Source organism: Augochlora pura, chromosome 4 (assembly GCF_028453695.1).
Source record: "Augochlora pura isolate Apur16 chromosome 4, APUR_v2.2.1, whole genome shotgun sequence".
NCBI classification, from domain to species: domain Eukaryota; kingdom Metazoa; phylum Arthropoda; class Insecta; order Hymenoptera; family Halictidae; genus Augochlora; species Augochlora pura.
The window spans coordinates 28,086,960-28,101,143 of record NC_135775.1 but is presented as its reverse complement, the minus strand read 5'-3'; the positions used below and the strand labels follow the sequence as shown (position 1 = coordinate 28,101,143).

The 14,184-nt window shown below is 34.7% G+C and overlaps 5 protein-coding genes across 8 annotated transcripts; 1 reads left to right on the top strand and 4 right to left on the bottom strand.

Annotated features, from left to right (window-relative positions):
* Positions 1-412: 412 nt before the first annotated feature.
* On the bottom strand, positions 413-5,508 carry LOC144469476 (thioredoxin domain-containing protein 11). 2 transcript variants are annotated; one of them, XM_078179820.1, is made up of 10 exons: positions 4,771-5,508; positions 4,259-4,469; positions 3,949-4,176; positions 3,667-3,873; positions 3,357-3,554; positions 2,848-3,287; positions 2,477-2,789; positions 2,175-2,405; positions 1,891-2,084; positions 413-1,828 (listed from the first exon to the last, which is right to left on the bottom strand). In XM_078179820.1, exons 1-10 carry the CDS (start codon positions 4,977-4,979, stop codon positions 1,330-1,332), a joined length of 2,730 nt encoding a protein of 909 aa, XP_078035946.1. In that variant the 5' UTR covers positions 4,980-5,508; the 3' UTR covers positions 413-1,329. The 2 variants fall into 2 exon arrangements, with proteins under 2 accessions (XP_078035946.1, XP_078035947.1); XM_078179821.1 differs by having other exon boundaries at positions 2,477-2,786.
* Positions 4,949-10,508, top strand: Pig-q (phosphatidylinositol glycan anchor biosynthesis class Q). Its single transcript, XM_078178161.1, has 10 exons — positions 4,949-5,066; positions 5,553-6,585; positions 6,657-6,937; positions 6,997-7,189; positions 7,331-7,445; positions 7,508-7,693; positions 8,930-9,013; positions 9,192-9,420; positions 9,495-9,672; positions 9,747-10,508. Exons 2-10 carry the CDS (start codon positions 5,791-5,793, stop codon positions 10,020-10,022), a joined length of 2,337 nt encoding a protein of 778 aa, XP_078034287.1. The 5' UTR covers positions 4,949-5,066; positions 5,553-5,790; the 3' UTR covers positions 10,023-10,508.
* On the bottom strand, positions 6,292-8,377 carry LOC144469478 (uncharacterized). Its single transcript, XM_078179823.1, has 2 exons — positions 8,182-8,377; positions 6,292-8,094 (listed from the first exon to the last, which is right to left on the bottom strand). Exons 1-2 carry the CDS (start codon positions 8,244-8,246, stop codon positions 7,767-7,769), a joined length of 393 nt encoding a protein of 130 aa, XP_078035949.1. The 5' UTR covers positions 8,247-8,377; the 3' UTR covers positions 6,292-7,766.
* Positions 10,265-11,215, bottom strand: LOC144469477 (thioredoxin). Its single transcript, XM_078179822.1, has 4 exons — positions 11,114-11,215; positions 10,828-11,043; positions 10,626-10,749; positions 10,265-10,563 (listed from the first exon to the last, which is right to left on the bottom strand). Exons 1-4 carry the CDS (start codon positions 11,167-11,169, stop codon positions 10,447-10,449), a joined length of 513 nt encoding a protein of 170 aa, XP_078035948.1. The 5' UTR covers positions 11,170-11,215; the 3' UTR covers positions 10,265-10,446.
* Positions 11,216-11,510: 295 nt separating this feature from the next.
* Positions 11,511-14,178, bottom strand: LOC144469479 (uncharacterized). 3 transcript variants are annotated; one of them, XR_013493982.1, is made up of 4 exons: positions 13,224-14,178; positions 12,669-13,141; positions 12,457-12,506; positions 11,511-12,332 (listed from the first exon to the last, which is right to left on the bottom strand). XR_013493982.1 is itself a non-coding variant. In XM_078179824.1 (3 exons), exons 1-3 carry the CDS (start codon positions 13,279-13,281, stop codon positions 12,134-12,136), a joined length of 336 nt encoding a protein of 111 aa, XP_078035950.1. In that variant the 5' UTR covers positions 13,282-14,178; the 3' UTR covers positions 11,511-12,133. The 3 variants fall into 3 exon arrangements, 1 of the variants encoding a protein (XP_078035950.1); XR_013493983.1 differs by lacking the exon at positions 12,457-12,506; XM_078179824.1 differs by lacking the exon at positions 12,457-12,506 and having other exon boundaries at positions 12,669-12,747.
* Between the last annotated feature and the right edge of the window lie 6 nt (positions 14,179-14,184).

Here is a 14,184-nt window from a genome sequence, read left to right as displayed (position 1 = left end):
CTACATATTGATTGGTCCAATGTCATGCGTTAATCGGAAATCAGCATATGAATCGATGGAAGAAACAGGTTTCTTATCACGCGTCATTTTACTAGGAATTTCATTACATCGAATAAGTAGCCCAACCCATAAATAAATCAGGCAAACGGGGGGAATGACTAACGCAAGATTACGCGACCCATCGGCCACTTTCGGCCCACGCTATTTTATCACGCGTTTAATCCGATCTTCGTACGTATAAGGTTATGATACAACGGTTCATAGATTCCGAGTCATATTCTAACTGTTTACTAATGTAAAACAATATTCAAATTTTTATTGGTGCCACGATTAATTACTGTTCCTCGCTCCGCTCCGTTATTTTATTGTCTTATGACTAAACGATTACGAAGTTTCTTGCACTGCCTTCATATATCAACATATAGCTTTTATTATTATTATTATGTGTAACAATATTTACATAAATGTACAGGTGACACACATTTTAGTAAATGTGTGTGCAAATCACACAGTGTGCCAGACAAAAATAAAATTGTACTAGGCAAGAGATAATTTGAATGGTCACCTTCTCCCTTAAAAAAACTATTATATAATTAATTTAGTCTGCTTTCAAGTATTTAATATTCTAAAAAAACAAAATGTGAAAAATAAGGCTTGTTGTCTATGTCGTTTCTTGCTGTTTTACACTTGGAATAGTGCGAGCTTCATTTCACTGTCCTGGCATTAAGAATCATGAATATTAATCAAAGATGAGTAACTCTACCGTATGTACACTCCCTGAATAGAACCATAATACACTGGAAAAAATAGTCTTATCAAGAATAGCAACTATAAATACATATCATTCTCGAAAATCTTTATAAAAGTTCTGGAACTAAAAGAAGACTAGAATTTTTTTCACAACGTTACACTGCGAAAACTTTAATGCAGTATATAAAGTTTGTCTCTAATTATTCACATTATAACGGTAGAAAAAATTGAAAGTACCTTGATCATCGTAAAAAACCATTTCATTCCTATCGTGAAATGTTCGACATTAATCTAAATGTGTCTGAAGATCAAATTTTGAGTATTAAGAAGGAATGTTTCGTTTAAAATCATAAATAATAAACGTGTACCTCTTTTGTGATGGACGTTCACAAAAGCGACACGAAAGTGTTCAAATATACAGTCGCATTCATTTACAGAATAAATGTACACTTTAAATGGACGCGATTCACATTTGCAAAATAAAGTTTTGTGAGGTATATACTGTACATGTCGTATGAGGTCATGAAAAAACTCAAGTAAAATAACATTTATCAGAATATACCTATCATTAAACTTATATCACAATTCGCTTTTAATTGTTTCCTTCCCAGAAATTTTTTGTCGTGGAATAGCATTTTCCGTTCGAGTACTATTAATTTGACTATCTAACTCGATTAACCTAATATTTCTATAATATTTTCTATACTTCCTCCTAATGAGTTTCACTTTCTGTTGATCCTTTCTGAGATCGACGGTGGTACCTAACATCAAATGTATGTCCTTAATATGCGCCAGCTTTAATAAAATTATTTTTCTCTTGTTTTTAGCATGCTTCCTTCCGAGTAAGTTAATGTGTCTAATAAATTTTCGATAATCCCGGAGCAATTGTTCAATGATATCTAAACACAGCCAACGTGTTCGAGCAATACATTTGTCTGGTTGCTCTCCAGCTCCAGACTGACAAATATTTACAAGAGCTTCGACATGCAAGTCTTCATCCAAATTCGCCAAAACAAAGTTAACAAGATTAGGAATGGTAATAGGCAGAGAAAACGGATACACTGTGCTATCCTCTTTTCTGAAATAATTTAGAATAAGATTTATCACAGAATTCGATTAAATTGGCTACGTTGTAATTACCTTTTGGCAGGAAAAAACAGAATGGATGGGAATCGATTCATATTATATTCCCACGGTAAATCATTGTTATCACCGTCAACCCTGACGAATAGAAGATGATCCATTTTACGTAGGTAATGAGCCACTGTTAAATATGTATATGAAATCGCGCTACAAAATGCACAATAAGGAGAATGGTACATCACAACCACATCCTGCAGAGAGATCATTAAGTTTAATAAATGTTCTATTATAATTATAATTTGACTTTGTATCATTGTATGTTAATTCGTCATCTAATTTACCTTCATAGGATCTAAAATTGTGTCTAAGAAGGTTTCAGTTGTTAACTCTGGTATACATATGCTCTGCACACCTTCCATGTCGCAAGTAACATTACTTTTAAACTTCTGAGCGTAACGCCTTGAGTTACTCGATCGTAAAGTCCGTTGTAAAAAACCGTGAGTGTAATTATTTATAAGTTGTATAAGTGTATATCGATTAAATTCATCCTGCATGACATATTGACTTTCGTGCTGGAAAAATAGTTTACATTAATAATACTAATAAATCATAATATCAAAGACAAAAGCAAAGTTCAACTTACAGCGGCATCTAATATCACGACAGCAGTCTTATCTTTCCGTTTCAAAACGTCTATTCCAAGTGCTTCTGCAAAATAGAAGTAGTGTAAACTATCAATTGCTATCAGGCCCAATGTTGTATTCGTTTTGCGAACTGAAATCTTTAAATTAATATCCGGTTGGTCAGGATCATCGCGTGGAAATATGGGCTCATGATATTTGTTTGCAGCTATCCACCTTTTACATTGCTGCTTTAAGTAATTTTGTTTAACAGCTTCGGCAGATTGTGGATCACTTTCCCGTCCAGGAAATGCAGACGCTTTCTTTCTTTCACTACTAAAAAAAGAACGATAGTAGGTGACCAACATCGTGTATCTGATAAGCATTTTCGTACCTTTTAAATTTAAACCCTTGTTGTAGCTTCACAGGTACATGAGCTTTGTTACAGCAAACTTCATATTTCTCTTGTAGATCTTCCACAGTAGAAACTTTAAAAATATCTGCACCTTTACACACGTGGCCTAATTTATCCGAATCAAGTCTGCAAACGGATGTTATCCTCTCCGCATCGTTCAGAACATTTTTTTTACATAAAGAACATTTATTTATTACAACATTAGCACAACAACTATCATTAATCCATCGTTGGATAGAAACACTAATGATCGATTCGTTTAATTGATTTTTGTTCTCTTTTAGGATCTTCATACATTGCCTGTTTCTCTCAGAGTGCCTATTAATAGCAGTACGGCGATTAAAACTGAGCCGGTCGAAGATATCTTTAGGCAAGAGGCTATCCGCGTAGTTATAATATTGAAGTCCGATTTCTCTAATCTGAAACATTAATAGTAATTTTATTGTAGGTCTCTCACATGGAAAATTTTTCTCTACGTTATTACCCACCAAATTATAATTGTAATTTTCAACGTGTAAAGGATTACGAGGTGTGAAGAGAAAAAGTACAGGCCCCTCTTTCAAATATGGTGCTAAAGTGAGTGCTTTTACACCTGGAGGTTGTAGCCATAATGCTGGTTGGTGAAGGGATGTTGTAATCCAATTTAATATATTTTCGGAAGTCCATTCAGAATCTTCTGGATACCTCTAAACATTTGAATTCTCAAACTCATTTAATCATCCTATATATGCAAATGTTTCTGCTTTATACATCGCGCATTGACATGTACTCCTTTATAAAAACTTTTCATATACTTACAAGAGATTCATTCCACATCAGCAAATCTGCAGATGGAAATTTATAAACGTAATGATCCCTTTCACTGGCTAATGCACTGGTAACAATAGCAAAGACCAATTCTCTGTTAGGATCACTCTCTAAAGCACTAATAGCAGCCTTGTGAAATTCTTTGTAACCAGGAGTTTTGTCTAACCTCGTGAAATTAAAATATCCTACTACTACAGCCTGGAATAGTGCACACAGGTGATTACATATTCTGTGTACAATAATTTAAAATATTAATTACTTATTCATATTTACATCATAATTCACAATTAATTCTATCAGCTGATCTGGATGGGTGATCCTAACTATTGGATTCATTGCTGCATTAAGAAAACGAATCATGTACTGTGAAGTACGAATGCCTTTGTATTGCACACCAGATTCTCTTGCCGGATATAGCATTAAGAGAGGGTATCTTTGAATTTTATACTGTGCTCTGCATTCAGAGTTGGGATGCCAGCAATTAATAGCAGCAAAAAATACCTGAAACAACAACTATTATAATTTTTTTTTCTAGTACTTTTACTAATTTTTTTTCAGTATCTGACAAGCTTTCAATATTTACCTGTGAATCATAATACTCGGCAACTTTTTCAAATTCTGGTCGCACTGCTTGACTCTCGGCATCCCATGGTGCATAGTACATAACAAAACTGAAATCTGATTCTCTGGCCCTTTCTATCACTGCTTCCATATGACCTTTATAAAAATCTAACACAATTGAACTATGATTAAAGAATGGCTTGGCTGTGGGTGGCTTTGACACTTTAGGTGATCTAAAAATAAAAACAAAATGCAAAAACTATGACAGTATCTTCTAATTTATAATAAACCATCTATTGCAACATATATGAAGAATGATCTTTACATACATTTTTATTTTTATTAAATACTTTCTTATAAATTAGACCAGAAGGAAAATATCTTTTTGCAATCCGACGATATTTTATACCAAAACTAATGTAAAAATGTTATTAAATTTTTCTGTACTTAAAAATTTTGTTAGTAACAAAAATGCACAAGATTTGCGGTCTAATAAATCTAATAATCAGAGATTTAACATAACCTAAATCTTACGAGCAGTTTAACGCAGTCAAGGCGGTGAAGGTGACTGCGAGAAAAAAACAGATTTCCCTGGCGTAGAACATTTTGCTGGCCAAACTCTCTTCTATCGCAAGCCTCTGGCTCGACTCCTTGGCCACGTCGTTACTTCCTGAGTCCGGTGCAATCGTGTGCGAGTTATCAGCATTTCTTGGCGTGCTTGTTTCCAGCTCTTCCTTCAACATTATCCGTGACAACCAAAAGGAAATTAAGGGACAAGAATTTCGCCACGCGTTACAACCTCATCACACTCTCTTCATTTACTCGAGTTGGTCAGTCGAGTCGCTGCTTATTTAATTAAAAGTACCTAATTAGCCGGGTTTTTCGTGGTTCTCTATTGAACCACCTGTACATATTTTCATCAGGGTGGCCAAGAACCTCTGGCCGAGAAGTACATATTGTACAGCACAATTTGCACCCTGATTTGTATACACCGTGCGGTGAATTCTGGTACTAATCACACACGATGGTTTCGAACTTTTAACTACATATCATTACAGTTACTAATGCTAAAAGATGTTTGAACACTTGTAGATGTCTTTAAATTGTGAATTGTTAAGTTATAATGACAATGTGAGGCATGTTTAAATTGGTTAAATTTACAATATGGATAAAGCACGGTAAGGGATGAAGATAGATTGATGCCAGAGTCTTCCACATGGTGTGCACAAGTCGTATTAATTTACGCATGATCACAACGTATGTGTACTGACTGATCCATGACTGATTGGCCTGACCACTTTGAATATTTTTTATAGACCGGAAACAGCTGATCGCTTGACGATATATCATCTGTATACAACACAAGAAAATAACATTGGATTAGACTGTCACCAAACAGAATCAACTGTATTACCATTCATATGAAACTGATAGCATGTCACTGTCCCCAGGTAATTCAAACCGAGCACTATTCAATAAATACTTTACGATTAAAGAGATCACAATGAAAAAATATTTATAAATATACGATTGAATTCAATTTAAATAAATAACATGAAAAGTTTGTTGATTTTTGTACCAAACAAACTTTGCAAGGAGAAGTCAGGGTACTTGTTCGGCAAAGTACTATATGATGACAACACAGGAGTAAACAAATTTTATGTTATTGGAATAAGTAGAACGGATAATGCTGAATCAATAAAATGCAGCAACAATATCATCGGATATTACTCTGATGCAGAACATAAATGTGGGCATATTGATAAGAAATGTATAGACTGGATTCATATATTTTTACGCTTTGACACTTCCAAAGAAAACATTTATGATTATGGTATAAAGGGTGTTACCGTAAATAGTCAAAAGATTTCCACCCTAAGTTGCCATACAGTTATTATCATATATGATCAAACAGCTCTCAGAGAGACCGAATTGCTTGAACAAAAAACAACAACTGGAGACCACTTTTATGAGCTAATGGAATTTGTGCAGAATAAACAAGTAGAAGGAGAATTGCAAAAGAAAGGAAAATTAACTTATGTAAAGGAAACTCTCTTGGTTTATCACATGTTTCTATATTTTTACCCAGCTCTTTTCCTCAATAAAATAACAAATAAATTGTTACCAATTTTTAAATACTCATTTCTTGGTTTACATGTTCATGGATGGTTGGAGAATGTTAAATGGATGTCGTTTACAGTAATAAGAAATAAGAGGTTCACACTAAAAACTGGTAATTATGTGTTTGCACTAATGACAGACATGTTATTAGGAATATTCATGTTGCAATTGTTATTGCATTATCTGGAACCTACATTTCCATCTCAAATTCTCTTGAACAATGCAGAGGCAAGTACAAAGTTTAATATAATAATAGCCATATTTTAGTAACATGCAACTTCATGTCTAATCATTTACAGAAAGTTGTGACATTACTTAAAGATTTAATCAACTGGCTGATGGGTGTGCCAGCCGGATTAAAATTAAATCATGCCTTAAATAATATGCTTGGCAAATTTTTTCAATATCACATACAATTATGGTGGACATTCTTAATATTTATGAAACCTTTAATGGATTTTGCTTTTGAGATGTTAGTACTACTTGGAAGATTGGGTGTTACATTCCAAATAGCGATAGCTGCAGATCTATTAGCTCTTGTCAGCTTTCATGCATATTGCATTTATGTATATGCAACAAGGTAATACAATGTGGTATTTAAAGAATTCAAATTGATAATTAACTGGGTTTTTACAATAGGCTCTTCAACATTCAATTAAAGGGCATCACAGGATTAGTTAGATTATTTTTAGGTAAAAAAAAGAATCCACTACGGGACAGAGTGGACTCCTGTCAGTATCAACCAGATCAACTATTCGTGGGTACACTCTTATTTACAATACTTTTGTTTCTTATGCCAACAACGTGGGTATATTATGCTGTTTTCACTACGGTACATAAGTCAATAAATTTTTATTATTAGTTTAATAAGGCATAGAATATGAGCCACCTTCAATTTTTTTAAATTCAATGTTAAATTCTTATTCCGAAATTTTAGTAGAGTAACAATTGTTTGCATAATTATTTGTTACAGCTCAGATTAGCATTGATTGGTTTTGGAGGTTTCCTAACTAGACTAAAATTTTACCTTCAAATTATGCCAGTATACACATTTATTAAATGGTTTCTGCAGTCTCATAGTACACGCAGTAAGTAACAGAACTTGTAATTACCTGGTCTATTAATTTATATAAAAATTTGTTTTAATCAGGTATTGTCAATATTAAATTACATTCACATTGCGCTGATGGACCAATTATATTAATAATGACAATGGTTGTTGCACCATGGCAGCACACATGGATCAAATGTATACCAGACACAATTGCTCAACATCCGCCCATTGAATGGAATAAGATAGTAAACAATATAATATGGGGTGAACTTTTATACCCCTTATAACTATTTATTTACAACTTGTGTAATACAATAAACACGTCTTCGTACCATGCAACACTACAATATAAACATTATGTTGTTTTATTCAAATATTTAAGTTGATGTTTTTCCTGCTCTTTTTTAATACCCATGAAAAATTCTTTCATTTCTGGGCTCATACTAACTAGACTCTCATCAATATCATTTTCCTCTCTAAGAACACAGAAATAAAGAAGAAAAATACCTAAACTTAGTGATATAATTAATGGTTGAAGAGCAGGTTTATCGTTACGAATACCATTAGCAGGCCACGTTGCTGCTTTAGAAGTTGAGTATTTTATAGGTTTATTACGATCATCTTCGTCGTCTATAACAGTTCTACTTTGTCTAGAGGTATAACTTGTATCAGAAGTCGCACATCTACAAAACATGAATTAACCTCACAACTTTAACAATATAAAATTTTGATAAAGCATGGAATTTGTAACTTTATGAACTTCAACATACCTTTTTAACAGCGTCCTAACACTTATAGGTCGTAAAACAGCTTTAAGACTATTTAAAGGCATCATTTTTAGACAATGTATACCTGTAATCCGATGTAACCCGTTTGTAATGATGAAAAACTGTCTGCTGTCGCGCAATTAATACAGACGTATACAGGGTGTATCAAAATTATTATAATTCCGAGAAATGTCGTGCTGTCTTCCTCACTTGCTAATTCCTCTCTTTGTCGTTGTCCATGAGGGCAGCACTATTCAGTTGTGAATCGTCAGCCAATCGAAGCACAACAATTCGCTGTATTCTCTCAATTGAAGAGTCTCGTTGCCCCTGGATATAGTTCTTGAATTGAGAGATTTCTACATTCTGAACTTGACATCATACATATGTGTATGTATGTACAATTACACTTTTATAGTAAATTAGTTGTATGTACATACTATCAAATAACAATCGCTTATTGTAATTGAAGCTAATATCTCCATTAGTAAGCTTTTTTGTTAGAAACAGAAAATTTTTCCTCATCCCGCTGAGTCTGGTCTTTAAGCTCTTATTCTTGTTTCTTCTGTATCACAGGTTCTAGCATCCACATGTACTTGCGGCGGTAATCAATTTTAAAAGTGAATAAGAATTCTTTATATTTTCTTATACGTATTATTCACTTCCAACGAGATAACAGTTTAACAAATTTTACACTAACATTGCAAATTCGTCATTACGTTAGTACATAAAACAATTAATTGAAACGTGCATGCAATGGGATCCGATGGTACGTCAGAAGTTGAGGTTAAAAATCCGAAGTTACGAAAACGAAATAGAAAAAAAGATAAATTGGAAGGTGAATAGCCAACAATTTTTATTTACGATCAATTATATTATATTTTGTAAGCTGTGTAAATGACAGTAACGCTACTATGAACTGTTCATAAAATTAAGAGTGTGACATTATGATTAATATTTTATCTAGAATAGGATCTTTTGATCATAAACAATGTATAAATTAATTCACATTACAGACGCATCGGACAATAATGTCGACCAAATACAGGAAACTGACGAGCAAAAAGTAACACCGAAAAAGAGGAGGAAAAGAAAACAAAAATCAAATAGCAGCCACAATACAAATGGCACTAATAATGAAAAAAGTGATGGAGAAGCAAATGATTCTGTTGATGTACAAACAAATAAGATTGAACAAGATTCGAATGATGGAATAATCTGTCCTAAAAAACTTCAAAGATTAGTGTAAAGTATTTTTATTTACGTTGCTATTTTCAAATTTCAAGCTTTCAGAATTTTTTGGTAACATTCTGTTTCAGTGTTACGAATGCAGAGAGTGATCCGGACAATACAGAAGCTGAGGAAAGTGAAATAAAGAAACCAAAGCAACCTTCTAAAAGACAACTGAAAAGAGAAAAGTTTGAAAAGAAAGAAAATGAAAAGATAGAGGCCAACAGACTGGAAATAATAAAGAAGGGACTGAATTATGTTTCAAAGGTATTTTATCTAAATACAGAAAATTAAAAAATGTTGATAACCATTTATTGTAATAGTATAATTTTCATTTGCAGTGGAAACATGCAAGAAGTGAATGGAAATTTGAGAAACTGAGGCAAATTTGGTTAATAGATAACTTATTAGATGAAACTTGCATTCCAAATGACATTTTCCCCACAGTTCTAGAATATTTCGAAGGGTGCAAAGGAATGGCAAGGGAACAACTTCTAAAAAAGGGTATGGATGTTATAAAGAAAATAGAGGAGAATGATGGAAACAAGGATGAAATGGAAACTGTTGCTTATCAAAGGGCAAGACAGCTTTTGCAAGCTTTACCTACTGAAACATAATTAGCTCAGAAAACATACTAAAGAAAGTGTCAGATCATTTTGTACTTCACATTGATTAATGATCATTAGATGTACTAGCAAAATTAAATGTTAAATGTTGAACTTCAACATTGTTTTTAATTGTATATTTATAAATTTATAGTAGTTCTCTTTTCATTTTGTAATATCTTCACATTTGCAATTCATAAATTTTGTTGTACATGTAACTGTATTAAGTATTTGTAAATAATAAAATTTATCAGTTTATTACACGTACAAGATTTATTTAACAATTTCAACAATTCCCTATAAATTAAGGGCTATACACTGTTAAAAAGTTCCATTTTGTACTTGTTAACAGGAAATATCCTTGTACAAAGAATTATATAAGTGTCCCATCAACTACAGGATATTGCAATCATGATTGCAGTTAAAATAAATTACATTATTCTGTTGTATACTTATCTACAAACTGTTTAAGCTTATCTACATCTTGAAGACCAACAACTCTTTCTAAAACCTTTCCATCCTTCATAGCAATTAATACTGGTACAGAGCCAACCTGTGTAATATACATATTTTAATTATTATTCGAGTTCAGAATTGTTTTCTTTTTAAACTGACCTCGTAATCCAAAGCCAAGTCACTGTTCTCGTCAATATCGACTTTCGCTAATAAAACTTTTCCTTGCTTTTCCGCGATTACTGATTCTATGCGTGGTGTGAGCATGCGACATGGATTGCACCATCTACAACAGATATTGCATACATTGGAGGTTATTTTTCACAAAAACAAGTTATAGGTAAGGAAAACGAAATCCACGTACGTTGCAAAAAAGTCAACGATTACAGGCACCTTAGACTTCTTTACGCGATCATCAAAATCTTTTGTATCCTGAACTTTAAAGGCTGTCGAGTCTGTTTGTGCCTGAGCCGGTGCATTTGCAAAACTTCTTCCTAAAGCGTTTCGTACAGTTCTAGCTCCGACACGTAACATTTTCTTCAAATATTTTTGAACACACACTTGTAGCAACGTGTAATATCTGAAGTAATAATGTTGTTAGTACAAACGTTTCCTTAAACGCAATATAGAATAATACGTCTTAAACTAACCTCTCCTCCCAGGAATACACTTGGATAAAATACACCGCGGATAAAGTAGGTTGCATCAATACGGGGTGAAAGCATGGTAACCAACATTACAGAGCAAGAATATGATTTTTGAAATTTTTCATTCTAATAAAATCAACTCATGCTTCATTGTTAAATTTATGCTACTTATTGTATTTCAAAATATTGAAAAATTGAAAGATTTACTTATTATGTTCTAACCAATTATATGCAACCAGAGGAAACTTCCCCTCTGATGTATCTGTCTAGTATATCGTAAGGGGATGCAACTATATAGCATAAGCTAAGGGGCTCCAAGTATTAGAACTTTTGTTTCAGACAATCTGATAAACTTATCTGGGATTTCCTAAACATTCACATTTGGAATCCTTCCCTAGTGACCTATTTTTATTTTCAGATCCTCTATTTGTACATCGGCGGTGATGTTGCAATTATTTGGACATGCGTCACGCATCGTGACACCTAAGGGCAACGTATTGTCTACGCCCGGAAACACATTTGCGACACATTAAACGCATTATCGACCGAGCTACTACAGGAACCTCTATAGTCGGCTGCAAAAGACTTTGCCCGCGCATTTAATTATGTTGCTAAAGCAGCCGTGAAGCGAGTATTAACGTGGGAATTGTGACACTCGTTTCTATAGCTACCATTTTAATTTTATTCAACCAGCGTTAAAATAAACAGAAGTGCGACCTTAACCCATTCCAATAACCTTCACAAATAACTTCTTGATTGATTCATAAATTGAACAATGTTATAGAAATTGTACTGGGTAGTTCTTAGATATGCGTCAGAGCAATAACTAAGATCCGGTATGCGACTGGTGTCGTTTATCGATCATAACCGCGATTACCTCCTGGCGAATCACAGGGAAATCGATTCCTCTGGGCTCTCTATTCTTTACATAAATATCGAATACAGCTATCACGTGGGGATTGTGAGACGAATTAGTTTGTAGTATCGTCTGCTACTGTCGAGCGTAACAATGCTGACCATAGCTCATTCATTACAGTCTATTATTGGATTCACGACTAATGATGTAACTCGATGACGAGTATGTATCCAAGGTACACTGAGTGTTTTCGTCGTCCGAGTTGCTGTATATCGGCTTAATTGCTGAATTGAATCATTTGGGCGGCGAACCTCGCGCCTGCTGTTACCAACACCCTGTGTATCCTTTAATAGCACCGACATAGCCCTGAAACAAATTCGTGGAACTGTAACTAGCATTCTGAACAAGGATCCACTGGTAAAAACTATGATAGACCATTCTTCTGCAAACTAAAATTTTACTTTCATCAATATATATTTTTCAAACTAACCAATTGTCTATATTTCCAAAGTAAGCCTGTTTTTTACTTGTTTTCAGAAGCTGAAAAATTTTATGACAATACATAATGATATTCTCGTTTAGCAGGTATTTTAATTCAATTTAATTTCAAAGTCTATTTTGTTCGTGCTCTCAGTGAAAATCATAGCCATAACAATAATAAAACATTTAAGCAGCCGCAGTATTTATTTTCCAATCGACTACCTTCGATCCTTCCACGTTATAGTTGCGTAAAAAGAAAATGCGTTAGGTAACTTCCTGTTTCCTCCGTGACGCCGGACACCTGTGAATTAAAGGAGGAACCGATGAGAATTTTTCAAGCACGGTGAAAATGATCTTTGCTGATCCGTTCAGTCGGTAATTAAATAAAGAGCATGGATCGCGTGCGCGATTACTCTCGCTTCTTATTTGGAAAGTAACAACGGCGTATATCTTTGTATACGTAGCCACGGCGTAGGAGATCGATCCTCTGATTTTCTACGTTCAATGATTCAATGCACGAGCTCGTCTGGCTTCGTTAATTCCATTTCGACGTTACGCTAAACAAAAATCTGTTGCGCAAGTTGTTCCTGGTTATACGACAGGGCGCACTTACGAAAATAACAGATTTTCACCGTGGGAAAGCATGTGTATACGAGCAGGTACGCCCGAGGACGAGACAATCGTCTTCCCCCTCCCTAAAACAATGTCGCGACGGTAAGGAAGCGTTCATATTGCCATAACGTACACACAGGAATAATCGTTCTCTGCAATACGTACCATTAATCTTACGCTTTGATTCAGCCGTATCCTTTGATCTGTCATTCTCAGAGTTCATATTACTATTCGTGGGGAATCTGGCATTTATGTACCGTAATTAGTACATCAATTCAGGTTACTCAGAGCAGAACAGAGTTAAAGCTGTATGTTATCTCACAACCGGAATAACAGAGCCTTTTTGATTTTAAATGGATTACTCTAAGCTGAGGAGTCAGATGAAGCACTAGAAAGCTCGTGTCAAAATATCTTCAGCCAGCTGTCGTACCAGCTATTCTCAGATGTTCATAAATATTCAAAATAAAAGAAACAACACTGTGATTAATTCTGCTCCCGAATATCAATCAATTTGCAAAAAATATTTGTAACGAGCAGGTAGCAAAAGGAGCTTAACGTAATTACGTGTCTGCGCATAAATGTACAATGTAAAAGGGACGCTGGTTAATGCTTCCTCTAAGCTTACAATTTCGCGACTAACACCGTATCGCCTCAGCGGTAATCAATTTAAATGGATGCAGCGTTTCGTAACGCATTCTCCAAACAGAACGATGAAGTGGGTGATAATGGAAAAACGAAAGTTCTAAACCACGTATAGGATTTGCTCGTTGCGACCAGCAAAGACTGGCTCTCGATTAATTCCTCGAGCAATTAATAAGTTGATCGCTGCTCGTTTCGCACCCGTGTCTACAAAAAGGGTGGTTCATCAATGGAACGACTGTCGGGTGCTGGTGCATCGACATAAATGGATGGGATGGCGCAACGAATCATGAAGCAGTATGACTCGTGCCATTACGCTCAACGCAGGTAGTCACTTTTGTCTTCAAGGTCCCGGTCACCTTGGCGTTCGGACCTTTTCCTCCGCGATCCTAGGAACAATTCTGAGCGGGCTGCCGAGCGTGTTCGAGAATTGCGCAAACGACCGTCGGTTGTTTCCTTATAAGAGCGTCTCCAACAAAAGAGGTCG

Coding starts and splice junctions, on each gene's coding strand:
- LOC144469477 (XM_078179822.1), bottom strand. CDS start 11,169: ATGCAACCTACTTTATCCGCGGTGTATTTTATCCAAGTGTATTCCTGG. Junction 10,750..10,827: donor ATCGTTGACTTTTTTGCAAC/GTACGTGGATTT, acceptor TATCTGTTGTAG/ATGGTGCAATCCATGTCGCA. Junction 10,564..10,625: donor ACTTGGCTTTGGATTACGAG/GTCAGTTTAAAA, acceptor TATATTACACAG/GTTGGCTCTGTACCAGTATT.
- LOC144469479 (XM_078179824.1), bottom strand. CDS start 13,281: ATGAACTCTGAGAATGACAGATCAAAGGATACGGCTGAATCAAAGCGT. Junction 12,748..13,223: donor ATCAAAGCGTAAGATTAATG/GTACGTATTGCA, acceptor TTTAATTCACAG/GTGTCCGGCGTCACGGAGGA. Junction 12,333..12,668: donor ATAACGTGGAAGGATCGAAG/GTAGTCGATTGG, acceptor AATTTGTTTCAG/GGCTATGTCGGTGCTATTAA.
- LOC144469478 (XM_078179823.1), bottom strand. CDS start 8,246: ATGATGCCTTTAAATAGTCTTAAAGCTGTTTTACGACCTATAAGTGTT. Junction 8,095..8,181: donor GTTAGGACGCTGTTAAAAAG/GTATGTTGAAGT, acceptor CATGTTTTGTAG/ATGTGCGACTTCTGATACAA.
- LOC144469476 (XM_078179820.1), bottom strand. CDS start 4,979: ATGTTGAAGGAAGAGCTGGAAACAAGCACGCCAAGAAATGCTGATAAC. Junction 4,470..4,770: donor TTGACTGCGTTAAACTGCTC/GTAAGATTTAGG, acceptor TTTTATTTTTAG/ATCACCTAAAGTGTCAAAGC. Junction 3,555..3,666: donor TGATGTGGAATGAATCTCTT/GTAAGTATATGA, acceptor TCAAATGTTTAG/AGGTATCCAGAAGATTCTGA.
- Pig-q (XM_078178161.1), top strand. CDS start 5,791: ATGAAAAGTTTGTTGATTTTTGTACCAAACAAACTTTGCAAGGAGAAG. Junction 7,694..8,929: donor GGGTGAACTTTTATACCCCT/TATAACTATTTA, acceptor GAAACGTGCATG/CAATGGGATCCGATGGTACG. Junction 9,014..9,191: donor AAAAAAAGATAAATTGGAAG/GTGAATAGCCAA, acceptor TTCACATTACAG/ACGCATCGGACAATAATGTC.